Consider the following 15,672-nt stretch of genomic DNA (forward strand, 5'->3'; position numbering starts at 1 on the left):
ACTATATAGTAGTTATGAATACGGTAGTGACTCACACGCTCCTGTTATATATATACAGTCGCTACCATGAATATCATCTAAGTCTTCTCTCTCCACCGAACGACTACCATCGTCAGCCTATCAGCTACCAAGCTATTACTCAACCTTCAACACTAACTGCCCGGTGAGTTCGCGCTCTTATAGACTTCTAGTGTATACTCACGATCGTCCTTTGTCAGGTTATGAGCCCCACGGGGCGCGGCGGATCCTAGTCCCTCAAGGCAGCTTAGTATGCCATGGGGGGGAGTAATCCCGCGACGGTCCATCCGAAGCGGTTTCCCCCTTCGCCCACTGGTAAACACCAGGGCGGCAGGAATCAAGGGGACACCCTCCTGTCATGTGTGAAGGGCTCTTCCCACATCCGTGAGAACCCATGCACCTTAACCGGTTCGGGTATCGAGCGGCTCTGGAGGGCTAGACCGCTAGTCTACCGCGGACTCGCCTGGGCATGACATAATCCGTCTAGTGTACCCACGCTGACGTTGTCTTTACCCCAGATTCATCAACATGTCTACTTCTGGCAACACCACTCTGTCCCAGGCTGCGCAAATCTGCGGTGTCTACAATGGCACCGATTTCCTCGGGTGGCGCGGCCGCATGGAGAACCACATCCGTGCGTCCGGCGCTGGTTGGGCGCTGCGCGACTCCCGCGTCTATATGCGCTCGCAGATCTCGGACTACGCGGAGAGGAACAAGTGGGAGACCACCAATGACACGGCGCTCGGCAAGATTCGCGAGGCGATTAGCTACGATCAGGCCCAGTACATTCTGACCGAGTCCACAGCCATCGATGCGCTCGCGGTACTTTCGACCAATGCGGGTGCACGTGGCATCTCGACGGCCATCAACGAGCTGAAGACCGCCCTCAACACCCAGATCCCCGCCGACATGGACCCCAATCCGTCCATTGCCAAAATCGTCAGTTCTCTCGACCGATACCAGCATCTCGGCGGCTCGGTATCTAACGAGCTTGCCGGTGCTATCCTCTTCTCTAAGATCCCGGCTGGCTACGAAGCCGCCAAGCACGCGATCAACCAATCAGCCCCTACCCTCAACCTCCTTACGCCGACTGACGTCGTCACTCGCATCCGGTCAGATTGGGAGTTATGCTCCGCGTCGCAGAAGAAGAAGAAGGCGCCTCAGGTGAAGGAGGAGCAGGCCAACAAGGCCAGCTCCGGTACGAAGCAGTACAACGGTCAGTCGTCATCTGATGGCAAGAAGAAGCGACCATCCAAGAAGGAGCGCAAGGAGCATCAGGCGCAGCAGCAACAGCAGCAGCAACAGAAGCCGGCGGCCGCTAACGCGGCTTCATCGTCGACTCCTGCCAGCGCAGCGCCACCTCCGGCGCCGCAGAGTGCCGCACCCGCCGCTGCCAACTACTCGGCGACATTCACAACGCCGGCTCCAATTTACCATGTCGCGCATGTCGCTTCAGGGCCGTCTGGCCCCTCATACTCTCCACCGGTGTATTCCGCGCCGACCCCCAATCCGCGCAAGCGGTCCCACCAACCCGCGACAGCCTATCAAGGCCGAAGCAGCGCTCCGGCGCCCCCTCACGGAACCGCAGGCGCCCTTAAGCGTCAGCGGGACCAGGGCCTAGCGCCCACTTTTGAGGGAACACGCGCCGAGTTGCCCACGTTCGCAGGGGAGACGCCGCTCATCGAGCGGCTCTCCATGGGCCCCTCAGCGTCCCCGCCTCTGTTGGCCCGCATTGAGCCGGTAGAGGAGCCTTCTCGTAAGCCGTCGGTTACCCCTCCGCACGCTTCTGACTTTGACCATTCGTTGTCTGGGTCAGGTCCCCTCAAGCGCACCAGGTTCTCTGACTACAAGAAGCGTCAGAAGCTTGGTGACCGCCTCGCTGGCGGTGGTTCTTATGTTGACGACTCTGCAACCGGCCACAAGGGCTGGCTAAACACGGAGGCGTACGCGGAGTACCAGCAACAGAAGGAGGACCTTCGCCGGTCTATGGCGCCCACCCCGGTCCAAGTTGCCGAGTATGGCTATGAGGACGACATAGAGGAGTTCGAGGGTATGTCGCTCAAGGAGCCGTCCGAACAGGGCGGAGAACGGGCGGTGTCACTCGATTGCGAGTTGGTCTGGTGCGCAACCAGTTTTCTCGATGCCTCTGACAACGTTTCTGGTGCTAAATCCTTTACAGGTGAACCATACGTAGTTGGTAGTTATTCGTCATACATATCTGAAAACGTAATGAATGGACAATGTGTACATTCTAGTACTCAGTGGTGTGACATATGCATTGATAAGGCATTGGTTGTACGCGACACCGACCGTGAGAAGTCTCTTCATGATAAGTTGCATGCACGCTATCCCATTGGATGGGTGCTTGACTCAGGTGCATCCACGCACTTCATGTTCGAACTCTCGGATTTCTCCGAGTATGAGGAACTACCAGAGGAAGAGAAATTCACCGTCTCAACATCGTCCGGATCTATCCGGTGTGAGGGTTCAGGGACAGTTGTCCTTCACCACGAGGATACGTGAGGGAAACCTTGCACGACCCGAATCTACCCCGTTTTCTACCTCCCTGGCGGAACCGTTCGTATGCTTTCGACGGGTCAATTCTGCCGCAACGGGAACATTCTGCACGGAGATGCCGACAAGTTGGTAGTGCTCACTGCCGACAAGTCGAAGGAAGTGGTGCACGCTACAGTGTGCCCTGGGGGGAACCTTTTTTGGGTTCATACATCATTAGATCTGCACCAGGCTCATGTGACTGGTGTTGTCAGAATGAATCTACCCGACTTTAAGATCTGGCACCAACGTCTCGGACATTGTTCGGACGAAGTGCTTCGCTACGCTAGGAAACACGTCGTTGGAGTTCCTACGAGCCTTAGCTTACCCTCGCCGACGATTCGTCGCCCATGCGAGGGGTGCATGCTGGGTAAAAAACACCAGATTCCGTTCCCACCAAACGAACATCGCAGCAACAAGTTCCTTGGATTAGTCCATGCCGATCTCAAAGAGTTCGCAGTCGAGTCGTGGAATAAAAAATACTATGCACTTGTCCTTATGGACGACTGTACATCCTACGCATGGGTCATGCTCCTACGTCGGAAGAGCGAGGTCCAACAAGCCGTAGAGACCTGGTTTAGCATGCTGCTGAATCAATACCACAAAACGATTCGGATGTGGATGAGCGATGCAGGGGGAGAGTTTAAATCGCGATCTTTCATTCAAATGTTAGAAACGCGTGGCATTCGCATCCTCCAATCAACGCCGTACAACCATGAAACCAACGGCCGTGCGGAACGGATTATTCGCACCTTAGACGAAAAAGCTATGGTGATGTTGCATAACGCCAATTTGCCGCCGTTCTTATGGAACTTCGCCATCGAGCACGCATGCCACGTCTACAACAGGACGCCCATGAAACGCCCGAAGGCTGCACAGAGTATTCGTTGGAAAACGCTGTATGAGATTGTGGAAGGTGTAAAACCCCGCGTCGATTACCTCCGTGTTTTCGGGTGCTTGGCGTACGTGTACCTTACTCCTGAGGAATGAGCCAACAAACTTGTTCCAAGATCCCAAGCGTGTATCTACGTCGGGGAATCACCGGCAGGGAACGGGAGACTGTTCCTAACCGGAGAATGGAGGTTACGGGTCGCTGTTAACGCAATGTTCGATGAGCAGACCTTTCCGAAGCGTACCATGTTCTGGCAACGGAACACCAAGCGCTTTACGCGCTTACCAGAGGTGGACGAGCTACTACCACCTAGATTCCCCATCAATGAGAACAGCTCTAGTTCTTCTGGTTCGGATGACGACCGACCATCGTCTCCTGCCGACATGTTTCCTGACCAAGGTGGCAACGGTGGACCTGCTGACGAGCAGCGAAACCGAAGCCCGCCTCCACCGCCAAGGTCAGACACTCCAGACGAGAAGCGTAAAGGGCAACAGCCCAAGGTCGAGGATTACGACGAGGATGAAGGCGAGTTGGAGTTCGGGGAACCGGAACCAGGCGAAGGCTTTGGTGAAGGCGACCTAGATGAAGACGAGCTAGAGGGTTTGTACCAGAATCCGCCAGCAGATGACCCCTCACGAAGGGAACAACAAGACCTTCTGCCGGATCCTGATGAAGAGCCAGCTCCGTTGGAACGCGACACGCGTACATCGCATCGCGAACCAAGGGTGGATCTAAACCCTCGAATTGTCAATCCTGCCGGACCAGCGCCAACTCAATTACGAAGGTCTGGGCGCGAGAGGAACGCGATCGAGGATCCCAACAACACTATACCGGGACGCACCCCGGTAGAGAGACTGAGGAATATCAATCAATGATTAGAGGGGACGGTCTACAAGCGCCAGCGCGGTAATCCTGTGGAGCAGGATCACGATCTTCTCAAAGACAGAGAAGACGCACGCCCGCCGGCAAAATGGCAGAAGACAGGCATTCGCCTCGAATCTGACGTTTTGACGCCTGTCGATCCAAATCTTACCATAGAGGAGGTCGAACAGATGCAGGAACGTTTCAAAAACCTCTGGCAGAGGCATAGAAACCCGACGCCTGATGACCACGACGATGGCCCCACCTCACTCATGGCCCTCGCATCAAGGGAGTTAGAACCCCTTCCGCACGCGTTAATGCGAAACGCAGCGGCGCATATCGCTTCGGCGAAGGAAGCAGCAGCAAAGTTTGTGGATCGTATGCTCCTACACGTGTACGCAGCATCCACGAATCTTGGACCAGACCTCGCAAACGTGAGGGAATGGAAATATGAAGACATAATATCATTGCCCACCGAGGAGTCGGAAGCCTGGATGCAGGCTTGTCGTGACAAGATTGAAGCTCTTGTCCGACGGGGTGTCTTCACGGAAGTTGACCTGCCGCCCAGTCGTAGGGTGATCAGGTGTCGATGGGTATTCGACATAAAAACAGATGGCCGCCGAAAGGCACACCTGGTCGCTAAGGGTTTTTCCCAGCGCGAAGGCATCGACTTCTCCGAAGTCTTCTCCCCAGTAGTGCGTTTCGAAACCGTTCGCACGATACTGGCACTCGCAGCGCTCAAAGGCTGGTACGTCTCTGGCCTCGATGTGCGGAACGCCTACCTCTATGGTGATCTGGATGAGGAGATTTACATGGAGGTGCCGAAGGGGTTTCATACCCCAAACAACTTGCGCAAGGTTTGGCGCTTGCACAAGGCTCTGTATGGGTTGAAGCAAGCCGGTCGCCAATGGTGGCAGGCACTTCGCAAATCCCTAAAGGAGCTGGGCTTCGAACAAATCCAGTCTGATGCTGGTGTTTACAAGTTCAAGCATTGTACTACCAACATGGTCATTGCGGTGATCTACGTTGACGACACTTTGTTCTTTGGGCCGGATCGTGAGGTTTTAATCCGCGTGAAGGCTGCGTTCATGAAACGCTGGGAATGTCGGGATCTTGGTGATACCAAAGAATTCCTGCGCATGCGACTGACCAGGCCCAACTTGATGACTATTCGTCTCGACCAATCGGACTACCTGCGTAAAGTCCTTGTGCGCTTTGGTTACCACAACGCGCGCTCAGCGCCTACGCCACTCCCTACGGGGTACACGGCAATCAAAAATCCAGACCCGGTAAACCCAGAGCGCCGACAAGAGTTCCAAGAGCTCATCGGGTCCCTCATCTATTTGATGATCGGGACGAGGCCTGATATAGCCTTCGCAGTCACACATTTGTCACGGTATGCCGCCAACCCTTCGGAGGACCACCTGAACAGAGCAAAGTACATACTGCGCTACCTAGTAGGGACACAAGATTATTACATCGAGTACAACGGGACTCTGCGGAAAGGCTTTGTTGCCTTTGCCGACGCCGATTGGGCCGGTGATAATTCCGCCAAGTCGACGACCGGCCATGTTTTTATGATGGCAAACGGACCAATATCTTGGTCCTCATATCTTCAAAAATCCGTGGCTCTGTCTACGGTTGAAGCCGAGTACATGTCCATCTCGGACTGTTCTCGCCAGGCCAAATGGTTCGCTCAAATGATGGGCGAACTTGAGTGCCTGCAGATCGGTGCTATTCCGATCGTGGGCGATAACCAGGGAGCCCTGCATAACATTGCGAACCCTGTTACTGAGAAGCGGAGTAAACACATCAACATCCATTATCACTACGTCCGGGAACTATATGAGGATGGTGTCATAGACCTCTTTTGGATCCCGGGCACCGAAAATCCAGCGGACTTGTTCACCAAAAACTTGCCGTTGGTTAAATTTGTCAAGTACTGTCGTGAGATATCTCTCTTCTTCCGGTCGCCATTGCTCAAGCAGTAAAGCGAATACGATTCGAGGGGGGGTGTCAGATTTACGTCTAGTATTCGACCCTTTACGGCTTTATTGGTTCATCCAGAAGCCTCCTGTACGGCGATGTTCCTCCTAGAGGTCTACAAGTAAACATCACCTTCATACGTCTATTCAGGCGCTTAGTATCCCAGTGGTACCTTAAGCGCTTACGCACTCGTGTGGCCCCGCGTCCATTGCATAGGGCCACGTTCTGCTTACGTAGCCATCCTGCATTACCGTGGGATTTGGACTATATAGTAGTTATGAATACGGTAGTGACTTCACACGCTCCTGTTATATATATACAGTCGCTACCATGAATATCATCTAAGTCTTCTCTCTCCACCGAACGACTACCATCGTCAGCCTATCAGCTACCAAGCTATTACTCAACCTTTAACACTAACTGCCTGGTGAGTTCGCGCTCTTATAGACTTCTAGTGTATACTCGCGATCGTCCTTTGTCACACCATAGTGTAATACGTTGTATATATCCCAGACAGACTGGCATGACGAATGAAGTCAGTGTCTTTCCCTCTTCCATATTCCATCTTGAGAGGCCTTCCCCTTCAACTGAAGCCCACCAGTGTATTTAGACCAGCCATTTGACTTTTGTCCCTCATGGAAGAATCAGTGAAGGTTTTGGAGGGGAATCAGTTTACCAACATATGTTTAAGTCGCGTGTCAAAGGACAGAGCTAATTTATGTCGAAGACACAATACGCGAGTATAGCAGAATCCTATGATAGCGCGTACTCACCGGGCTAAGTGTTTGAAGACTTGAGTAAAGCTTGTAGAGCTTGGTTGCGAGTGACGATGGTAGTCGTTCGAGTAGAAGAGACTTAGGAATGTATTCATGGTAGCGACTTGTATATATAGTATACATGGAGCGTGTGAATCTACTACCGTATTCGTAACAAGCCAGCCCTAAACCACGCATAGCATGGACGTCTAGCTACAAGTCCACATGGCCTGGTGCAACAGCAGCGGGCCATGACGAGTCATGAGTACGTAAGAGGCACTTAAGTGTATACACACGTTGAGCGCCGATATAGAACGGAATGGTGGTGTTTACTTGTAGACCTCATAGAGGAACATTGCCTAAGTGATGGAGACTCCCTGGTATACACCAATAGAAGTCGTAAAAGGGTGAAGTACCACTCATACTTTCAACACTCCCCCTCGAGTTGTACTCGCTTTAAACCGACTGATCGGGCTTTCCAAAGAAGATCGAGATGTCCAAGCAATACTGTTTGTGTTTCACCAGCGGTAGATTCTTGGTCATCATATCCGCGGGATTTTTGGTTCCAGGGATCCAGTAGAGTGTAATAACACCAAGCTCGTGTAGTTCCCGGACAAAGTGATAACGGATGTTAATGTGCTTACTCCGCTTCTCAGTTACAGGGTTTTGGATATTATGGAGAGCACCCTGATTATCTCCAACGATCGGCATAGCACCAATCTGCAGGACTCCTAGTTCACCCATCATCTGAGCAAACCATTTGGCCTGGCGAGCACAGTCCGAAATGGACATGTACTCAGCTTCCACCGTCGAGAGTGAGACAGATTTCTGAAGGTAGGAGGACCACGAAATGGGTCCGCTTGCCAGCATAAAAACATGGCCGGTCGTCGACTTGGCAGTTTCATCACCAACCCAGTCAGCGTCGGCAAAGGTGACAAAGCCTTTCCGCAAGGCACCATTGTACTCAATATAGTAATCTTGTGTCCCTACTAAGTAGCGCAGTATGTACTTTGCTCTGTTCAGGTGGTCCTTGGAGGGGTTTGCGGCATGTCGTGACAAGTGTGATACGGCGAAAGCAATATCAGGTCGTGTCCCAATCATAAGATAGATTAGGGACCCAATAAGCTCCTGGAATTCCTGCCGTAGTGACGGGTCAACCGGTTCAAGGTTCTTGGTAGCCATATACCCAGTAGGGAGTGGCGTTGGTGCTGGACGCGCGTCAAGGTACTTGAACCTCGCAAGCACCTTCTGCAGGTATGCGGTCTGATCGAGACAAATCGCCGACATGTTGACCCTGCTCAGGCGCATGCGCAAGAATTCTTTGGTTTCACCAAGATCCCGGCATTCCCATTGTTTCATAAATGCTGCCTTCACGCGGGTTAACACCTCGCGATCCGGCCCAAAGAATAAAGTGTCGTCGACGTAGATAACAGCAATAACCGCTCCGGTCTTTGACTGCTTAAACTTATAGACACCAGCATCAGACTGGATTTGTTCGAAGCCCAACTCTTTTAGGGATTGACGAAGTGCCTGCCACCATTGGCAACCAGCTTGCATCAACCCGTATAGAGCCTTGTGCAAGCGCCAAACCATGCGCAAGTTGGTTGAGGTTCGAAAACCTCGTGGCTGCTCCATGTAGATCTCCTCATCCAGATCGCCATACAAGTAGGTGTTCCGCACATCGAGTCCCAAGATGTACCAGCCTTCGAGAGCTGCAAGTGCCAGTGTCATGCGGACGGTTTTGAACCGCACCACTGGGGAGAAAACCTCGGAGTAGTCGATGCCTTCGCGCTGGGAGAACCCCTTAGCAACGAGGCGGGCCTTACAGCGGCCATCTGTTTTTAGGTCGAAGACCCATCGACACTTCACCGCCCTACAACCGGACGGGAGTTCGACTTCTGTGAAGACACCACGCCGAACGAGAGCTTCAATCTCATCACGACAAGCCTGCATCCAGGCTTCCGACTCCTCGGTTGGTAATGTTATTATGTCTTCATACTTCCATTCCCTCACCGAAGCAAGGTCTGGTCTGAGTTCCGTGGAGGCTGAGTAAGCCATGAGAATCATCTTGTCCACGAACTCTGTTGCTGTTTCCCTTGCGTGTGCGATGTGCGCCGCTGCATTCTGCATAAACGCTGGCGGAAGGGTTTGTTCCCCTTGAACATGCGTCATAAGTCCAGTAGGGCCATCGTTGTCGTCCGCAGGTGCGGGTGTGCGGTATCTCTGCCAGAGATTCTTCGCACGTTCCTGTTCCTGTTCGACCTCTTCCATGGTGCGGTTGGGATTGACGGTGTCAAGCGGTTGGAATCAAGAAATTGATCTGTCCTCCGCCACTTTGACGGTGGGTTCCAAGTACGACTGTCTCTAGGTTGGTCGTTCTCGTGCCCAGCAGGGTGACCCACAAGGTTTTTGCGGACGGTTCCCTCTAGGCTGCAGCCTGTGAAATGGAAGCGGCACATTAGTGCACGCATCGGGCTTCACGTACTCACCTGTTGGGTTTGCTTAGAGGCTTTGTAGCTTGGTAGAGCTGGTAGCGATGGTAGTCGTTCAGGAGAGAAAGACTTAGATTGAGAGAGCGCTACAGTACTGGCTTATATACTAGAGAGTGACTGTGACTGTAACGCATGTAACGTAGGTGAGTTAGTTATGCTATTGGTTGTCTATATTTAGTACTCGTATGAGTAAGCGTATGCTGACTGATGCACTGTGTGCATTACTAAACTACTATGAGTCATGTACGTAAGTAGAGTTCGGATCAAGTCCGTTCAACACTCCCCCTCGAATAGTGCGTGTTAGCGTGCTAGACGATAGAGGACTTGGCGTCGTCGAAGACTAAGCCATAATAGGGCCTAAACTTTTCAAGCTTGACACGGCCCAAGTTTTTCGTGAGAAGATCAGCAGGATTATCCTCCCCTTTCAGCCATTCGACCCTGATCCGTCCTTCTTCGACATACTGGCGTGTAATGTGAAAGGCAGTGTCAATGTGTTTGGTGCGCTGACTGGTAATGGGGTTGTTTGCGTTATTAACTGCGCCCTGATTATCATTGCTGATGAGAGTAGGTTCCGTCATAGCGTAACCCATCTCTAGGAACATATTGCGGATCCATTTGCCCTGTAAGGTGCAACCCGCCATGGCGATATACTCTGCCTCGACTGTGCTGCCGACGGCGGACTTCTGCTTGCGTGATGTCCAAGTGACGGCACCACTTGCCAGCTTATAGAAGTGACCGGACGTGGAGACGCGCGTGATTTTGTCATCTGCATGGCTGGCATTGGCATACGCATGTAGTCCTTCACCAGTGACACCGTCGTAGACCAGAGAATACTTGGACGTTCCCTTCAAATATCTGCAGATATAGAGGGCGTGATTCAAGTGATCTGCCGTCGGGTTCTGGCTGAACTGCGCAAGCTGATTTACAGCAAAGCAAATGTCAGGTCGCGTTCCGAGTGTCAGGTAGAGTAATGAGCCGATGATCTGACGGTAGCGCTTTGTGCGCCCTGGATCTTCGTCACCCGTGTTAGGGGTAGGGTTGTAGCCCTCTGGGAGTGGAGTAGCAACCGCATGGCAGTCTAGCATTTTGCAGCGCTCAAGCACCTTATGCAGGTAGTCTCGTTGGTCTAGTATGACCTTCGATCCTTTACGCTGAATCTTCATACGAAGAAACTCGCTGACCTCCCCCAGGTCTCGACATTCCCACTTCTTCATGAACTTGGCCTTGAGCTGCTCCACCAGCGCTCTGTCTTTACTGCAGAAAAGGCCGTTGTCTACGTAGACGACAACTATGCAACTCGTCTTGGAGTGACGGTATACATAGACTCCGGCGTCGCTTTGCAATTGCACGAAGCCCAACTCTGTCATGGAGTCCTGGAGGATTTTCCACCATTGACGTCCGGCCTGTTTAAGGCCATACAAGGCCTTGTAGAGTCGGTAGACTTGGCCAGGGGGCAATTCGTAGCCCGGCGGCGGTCGCATGTAAATTTCCTCTTCCAATTCGCCGTAGAGGTACGCGTTTCGGACATCAAGAGCTGCTACGTGCCAGTTCTCTAGTGCTGCGAGTGCTAGCATGATGCGAACGGTCTCGAATCGGACGACTGGTGCGAAAACTTGTTCGTAGTCGACTCCCTCGATTTGAGAGAAGCCTTTGGCTACTATGCGCGCCTTTTTGCGTCCATCTGACTTGACGTCATGGACCCATCTACTTTCCACCAGTTTTCGCCCTTTGGGCAAGGTGGTTATCTCGAACACGTGGCGCTTTACGAGAGCCTCCATCTCGTCTGCTCGCGCCGCGTCCCATTCAGCTCGTTGTTCGGCTGGTAGACGCTTGAAATCCTCGTATTTCCAATCACGAACGGAGTCGCTAGGAACAGCCATTGCCATCAGAGAGGCATATGACACTGATTCTCCCCCTTCTCGGCTGGATTCGGCCTCATCCATGCCCGGTAATATTAGGGGCTCATGGGCGGGCGGTAGTTCGCCCTCATACTCGTGGCGTGGTAGGGTGACAGGCCCATCGTTTGGCCGTGCATCATTGGATACAGGCTGCTCGTTAGAGGCACCGGGCTGTGATGCCGAAGGTGGCTGAGAGCTTGGCGTATTTGCCTGTCCTCGTGATGGTCGTGGCTGGCCGCTCCGCCTACTACCTCTGTTTGAGGCAGATGTTCGGCGGTCCGCGGCCACCTGTCTATCCTGGTTTCGCGCTCGTTGGGAAACTGTGTCACCAACTATGGAGTTGTTTTCCTGACGAGTGGTAGGAACCGGTACTCGGGTTAATCTCCTCAGCGTTGCCGGTGCTGGCGCGTTTGGTGCAATAGGAGCGGCTTGCACTTGTTGTGCTGGCCTTCGAGCCGGGACGCGTGAGCTGCTCGGTCTCTCTTCCGATTGATAACCGTCGTCATCATAGCTCTGCGTCTGGTAAGAAGGTTTTGGCTTAGAAGAAGAACCTTTACGTTTGGGAATGTTGGTTCCCGGAATAGTGGGAATAGGATCCCAACTACTCGTAACGTGAGGATCCATGTGATCGAGATCCTCAGCCGCTGGGATGTGTATCCGCGTGGCTTGAGGGATTGGTTGTTCCGCGCATCGAGGAAACATCAGTTCGTCGAACACGGCGTGGGCAGCGATGAAGGTGGAGTTATCGCGCCGCATGAATTTCCATCCATGCCCGCCATCCGCGTTCCCAATATACGTCATTAATTCAGAATGGGATGCCAATTTATCCTTTCGGTACGCTTCGGGCAAGAAAACGTAGGCTCCGCATCCGAAAACCCTGAACTTTGATACGTCAGGGACCTCACCCCGTGCGACTTGCCATGGTGTTTGCCATTCGATTCTGCGCATCGGAGTCCGGTTGTATACGGTGACTGCGTGCATGACGGCGAAACACCACCAGGATTTCGGTAGGCACGCTTGTTTTGACATAGCAAGTGCCTTGTCCGAAAGTGTGCAGATGAGACGTTCTGCACGACCGTTCTCCTTAGGCACATGGGGTACTGACCGCATGTTTGTGATGCCATTTTCGGATAACATATCGTAGAACGATTTGGACGTGTATTCTCCCCCTGAGTCCGACATCCAGGTTTTCGGCGTAGTGCCGTACTGGGTTTTCATTAACGCGAGCCAATCCTTAACGCATTTGATCACCGTTGATTTTTGTGCGATTAGGTAGACCCATGCGTATGAAGAGTAATCGTCCATAAGGATCAGCGCGTAGTACTGTCCATGGAACGACTTTGTCGGGTAGGATTTGACATCGGAATGAACTAGATCGAGGAATGCTCCTGCGCGATCAGAGTTTCTGGCATAGTGCCTGTCTGGCATCTTGCCTTCCGCACATCCCTTACACAACGGCGATAGAGGTTTACTCAATATCTCCGTGTCCGGTGGGTAGCCGGTGACGTGTTTCCTCATTTTGGACAATACCTCTGGCGAGGGATGTGCAAAACGAAGATGGGCAACGTTGTAATCAACGTGATAGACTGAATGAAGTTGAGCGTCGGCAATGTTTTGCACGACAACTCTGAGCCCGAAGAGTGTGTCCTCAGGGCTAGCGTTACGCCGGGTGCAGCAGAATTGTTCTGTACCATCGGCGGAGACGATTTGGACGGTCTCTGCGCTGCCTGATACAGACAGTCCGTCCTTTAACAATGACCCCAGCGATAATAATCGCTGGTTAAGCTCCGGCATCAGATAAACCGGGAAGAGGCGACTAACCACCTGAACACCTTTAGAATTGGTGTGTTTTATTATGCACGTCCCTTTGTGTGTTACGTGTGTCGTGCCGGTTGCCGTTTTAACGGGGAACTGCTGCTTCTTGGTAAGCTTCTGGATCTCGACAAAGTCATTTCGGTCGAATGTGTAATGATCCGTAGCACCAGAGTCGAGCAGCCAGTAGGCTGTTCCGGCTTCAGATTTTCCCTTACACTTAGTGCACGCAGTGGTGGATGATGCGCAAGCGCAGACGTATCCATTGTCCAATGCTACTCTACTCGATACAAGTACGCTACGTGCTATGTACGGTGTCGATGAGTGACCGTCAGTGTTTGCGTTTGTTACGATAGAGGGGATAGGGACGTACGATTTGTTCAGGTACGGGTTGCCTGCCTCGTACGCTCGCTCTAGCGAGTCCATTACTCCTCCCTCGTCGCTCCATCCGTCGTAGTCGTCTGGTTCACCGGCCAGGTATGCCTCCGATGGAGGTTCCCTTGCCTCAGGAGTTGCAGATCGCGATCCGTAACCCTCAATGAGGGGGCTGATCGAGTTCGCTCCAAGTGATACGGAGCGTTCTCGCGGTGAACTTCCAGGCGCCATCGGCGAACTGCGCCTAGGCGTTGCGGCCCGTGGCGGAGTATTGCGGCGGGATGGTACAACGTCGGGCCTTGTGGGTCCGCTTCCAGGAGCTCCTGCCAGGCGCCTCTTCGGCGAACCTCGGCGAGCTCCCTCATCCATTCCTCCTGTCTCCTCGGCGATGCCTCCAAGATTTCTCTTGGTACCCCTAGCTCCTGCGCTGTGTCCATTAGTCGGTCCATCATCGGGGAGTTGACTGGTATCCCGTCGACGATCCGGACTTGTCAAATTTCTTCTGGACTGAGTCGCAGGCCGAAGCTGAGCGTGACGTGGGCGCCCGGCATGTCGCAGTACATTCCCCTGCAGATGTTGCAGTGGAAGTTCGGCAACGGGCTGGAGGGCGGGTCCACGAGTGTCTCCGCTGATTCGCTCGGCGAGGTGGGTTCCGGCGTGGCCGGGCGTTGAGGCGGAGGTAATCTCTCGGCGCTCTCGTATCCGCTCGACTCGTCGCTGGGAGGTAGACCGAAGAACGTCTGGTTCCGAGGAGCTGAGTGGTAGCTCTGACTCGAGGCTGACGGGGCCAGTGAGGAATTCAGTGCCGTATGGTAGTCCATCGGCGACTGATCCGAACTCGAGATCGTTGACGTCGGGCTCGGCGGATGAACCGGTATCGGCGCGGGTGCTGGTACCGGTGGTAGCGGGGTGTTGTTGAGACCCCAGTCGGCGGCTGAGGGGTTTGGGGCCCAACCTAGTGCGCGTAAGCGATGGTTGTGGCTCCGTTCCTGCACAGCTGCTAACCTGGCTTGTAGTCTCTGGCGAGACACCTCGGGAGCTATTGGCTTCTGAACTGGCCGTTCGGTCGGAGTCGGACTGCCTTGCGGCGTTTCGGCAATCTCCATCGATGGTTCCTAGAATAGAGGTAACATCATCGATTAGGCTCTGTCGGTAAAGACGATAGCCAGTGGAAGGAGATACCTCTCTCAGACGCTCTTCGAGCATCTCGCGTTGAACCTCAGTCCGGACATCCTCGATGAGTGGGCGTATCGAGCCGTGAAGGCTAGCCGTTTCTCGTGCGCGGTCAAGCGCCTGATGGATGCCGAAGTTGTTCGGCGCGCCAGTTCCCTGGAACCGCTGTCCCGACTGGTTGGCCAGGAGGTGCGGATCCCGGACTGATTCCTGCATCGGCGGCGGCGGTGGCAATTCCCTGGGAGCGGGGAAATATTCTCGCTGGTCAACAGGGGCATAGCGGTCGGCGGACTGTGCGAAGTGCACGGTACCGTCTGCGGCGTGAGCGTCGCGCTTGCCGGACCGGTCATAGTTACGACCACCACGTTTCTTCTGCTTGCCTTGGCCTTTCGGCTTCGGCTGCCACTGCTGTTGCCCCGAGGGGCCCGCCTGCTGCTGCTGCTGAGACCACTGCGGCTTGCCTTTCGGCTTGCCGCCCTGCGCGGGTTGCGCTGACGCGACCGGCCCTTCTTACGGGCGTTCGCCAGTGGCGCGCTGCTTGCCCTTGGACTGAGATCCAGGGTTCTTGTGCTGGTTCGCGAGTTGCGCTTGATGACGCAAAATCGCGTTGCGGAGGTCGATGAGAGAAAGGTTCTCAACCGTCGTTACCTCGTTGTTGAAGTGCTCCCTGACCGCGCGATAGGATTCGGGGAGCGCGCACATGAGGAGCAGCGCGAGCTGCTGGTCGCAAAGGACTCCGGCTCGATAGGAGTGGACGTTGGTGGGAAGGTTGACGGTAAAACCGCTCAACGTGTTGAGGCGCTGGGCAGTGCGGTAGAAGACATCGAGGTGATGGTTGGGGTTGCCCGTGGCGGGGA

The 15,672-nt window shown here is 53.8% G+C and overlaps 3 protein-coding genes across 3 annotated transcripts in view; 1 reads left to right on the forward strand and 2 right to left on the reverse strand.

Moving 5' to 3' along the window:
* Positions 1-546: 546 nt before the first annotated feature.
* CONPUDRAFT_157274 (uncharacterized protein) lies at positions 547-2,541 on the forward strand (the record flags this gene model as incomplete). The annotated part of the gene is made up of 1 exon (XM_007774270.1): positions 547-2,541. The coding sequence occupies one exon, from the start codon at positions 547-549 to the stop codon at positions 2,539-2,541; it is 1,995 nt and encodes a 664-aa protein (XP_007772460.1).
* A 9,490-nt stretch (positions 2,542-12,031) lies between these two features.
* CONPUDRAFT_62627 (uncharacterized protein) lies at positions 12,032-12,403 on the reverse strand (the record flags this gene model as incomplete). The annotated part of the gene is made up of 1 exon (XM_007774196.1): positions 12,032-12,403. A coding segment is annotated over one exon (372 nt), but the record flags the coding sequence as incomplete, so codon positions are not given.
* Positions 12,404-13,692: 1,289 nt separating this feature from the next.
* Positions 13,693-15,672, reverse strand: part of CONPUDRAFT_75833 (uncharacterized protein) — a gene marked incomplete at both ends in the record, with an annotated part of 3,475 nt that continues 1,495 nt past the window's right edge. Inside the window, 4 exons of the mRNA XM_007774227.1 lie at positions 13,693-13,728; positions 13,841-14,597; positions 14,648-14,757; positions 14,825-15,129. Coding sequence (XP_007772417.1) covers positions 13,693-13,728; positions 13,841-14,597; positions 14,648-14,757; positions 14,825-15,129 — 1,208 coding nt within the window. The remainder of the gene's footprint in view (positions 13,729-13,840; positions 14,598-14,647; positions 14,758-14,824; positions 15,130-15,672) is intronic.

The sequence above is a fragment of the Coniophora puteana genome (genome assembly GCF_000271625.1).
Source record: "Coniophora puteana RWD-64-598 SS2 unplaced genomic scaffold CONPUscaffold_12, whole genome shotgun sequence".
NCBI lineage: Eukaryota > Fungi > Basidiomycota > Agaricomycetes > Boletales > Coniophoraceae > Coniophora > Coniophora puteana.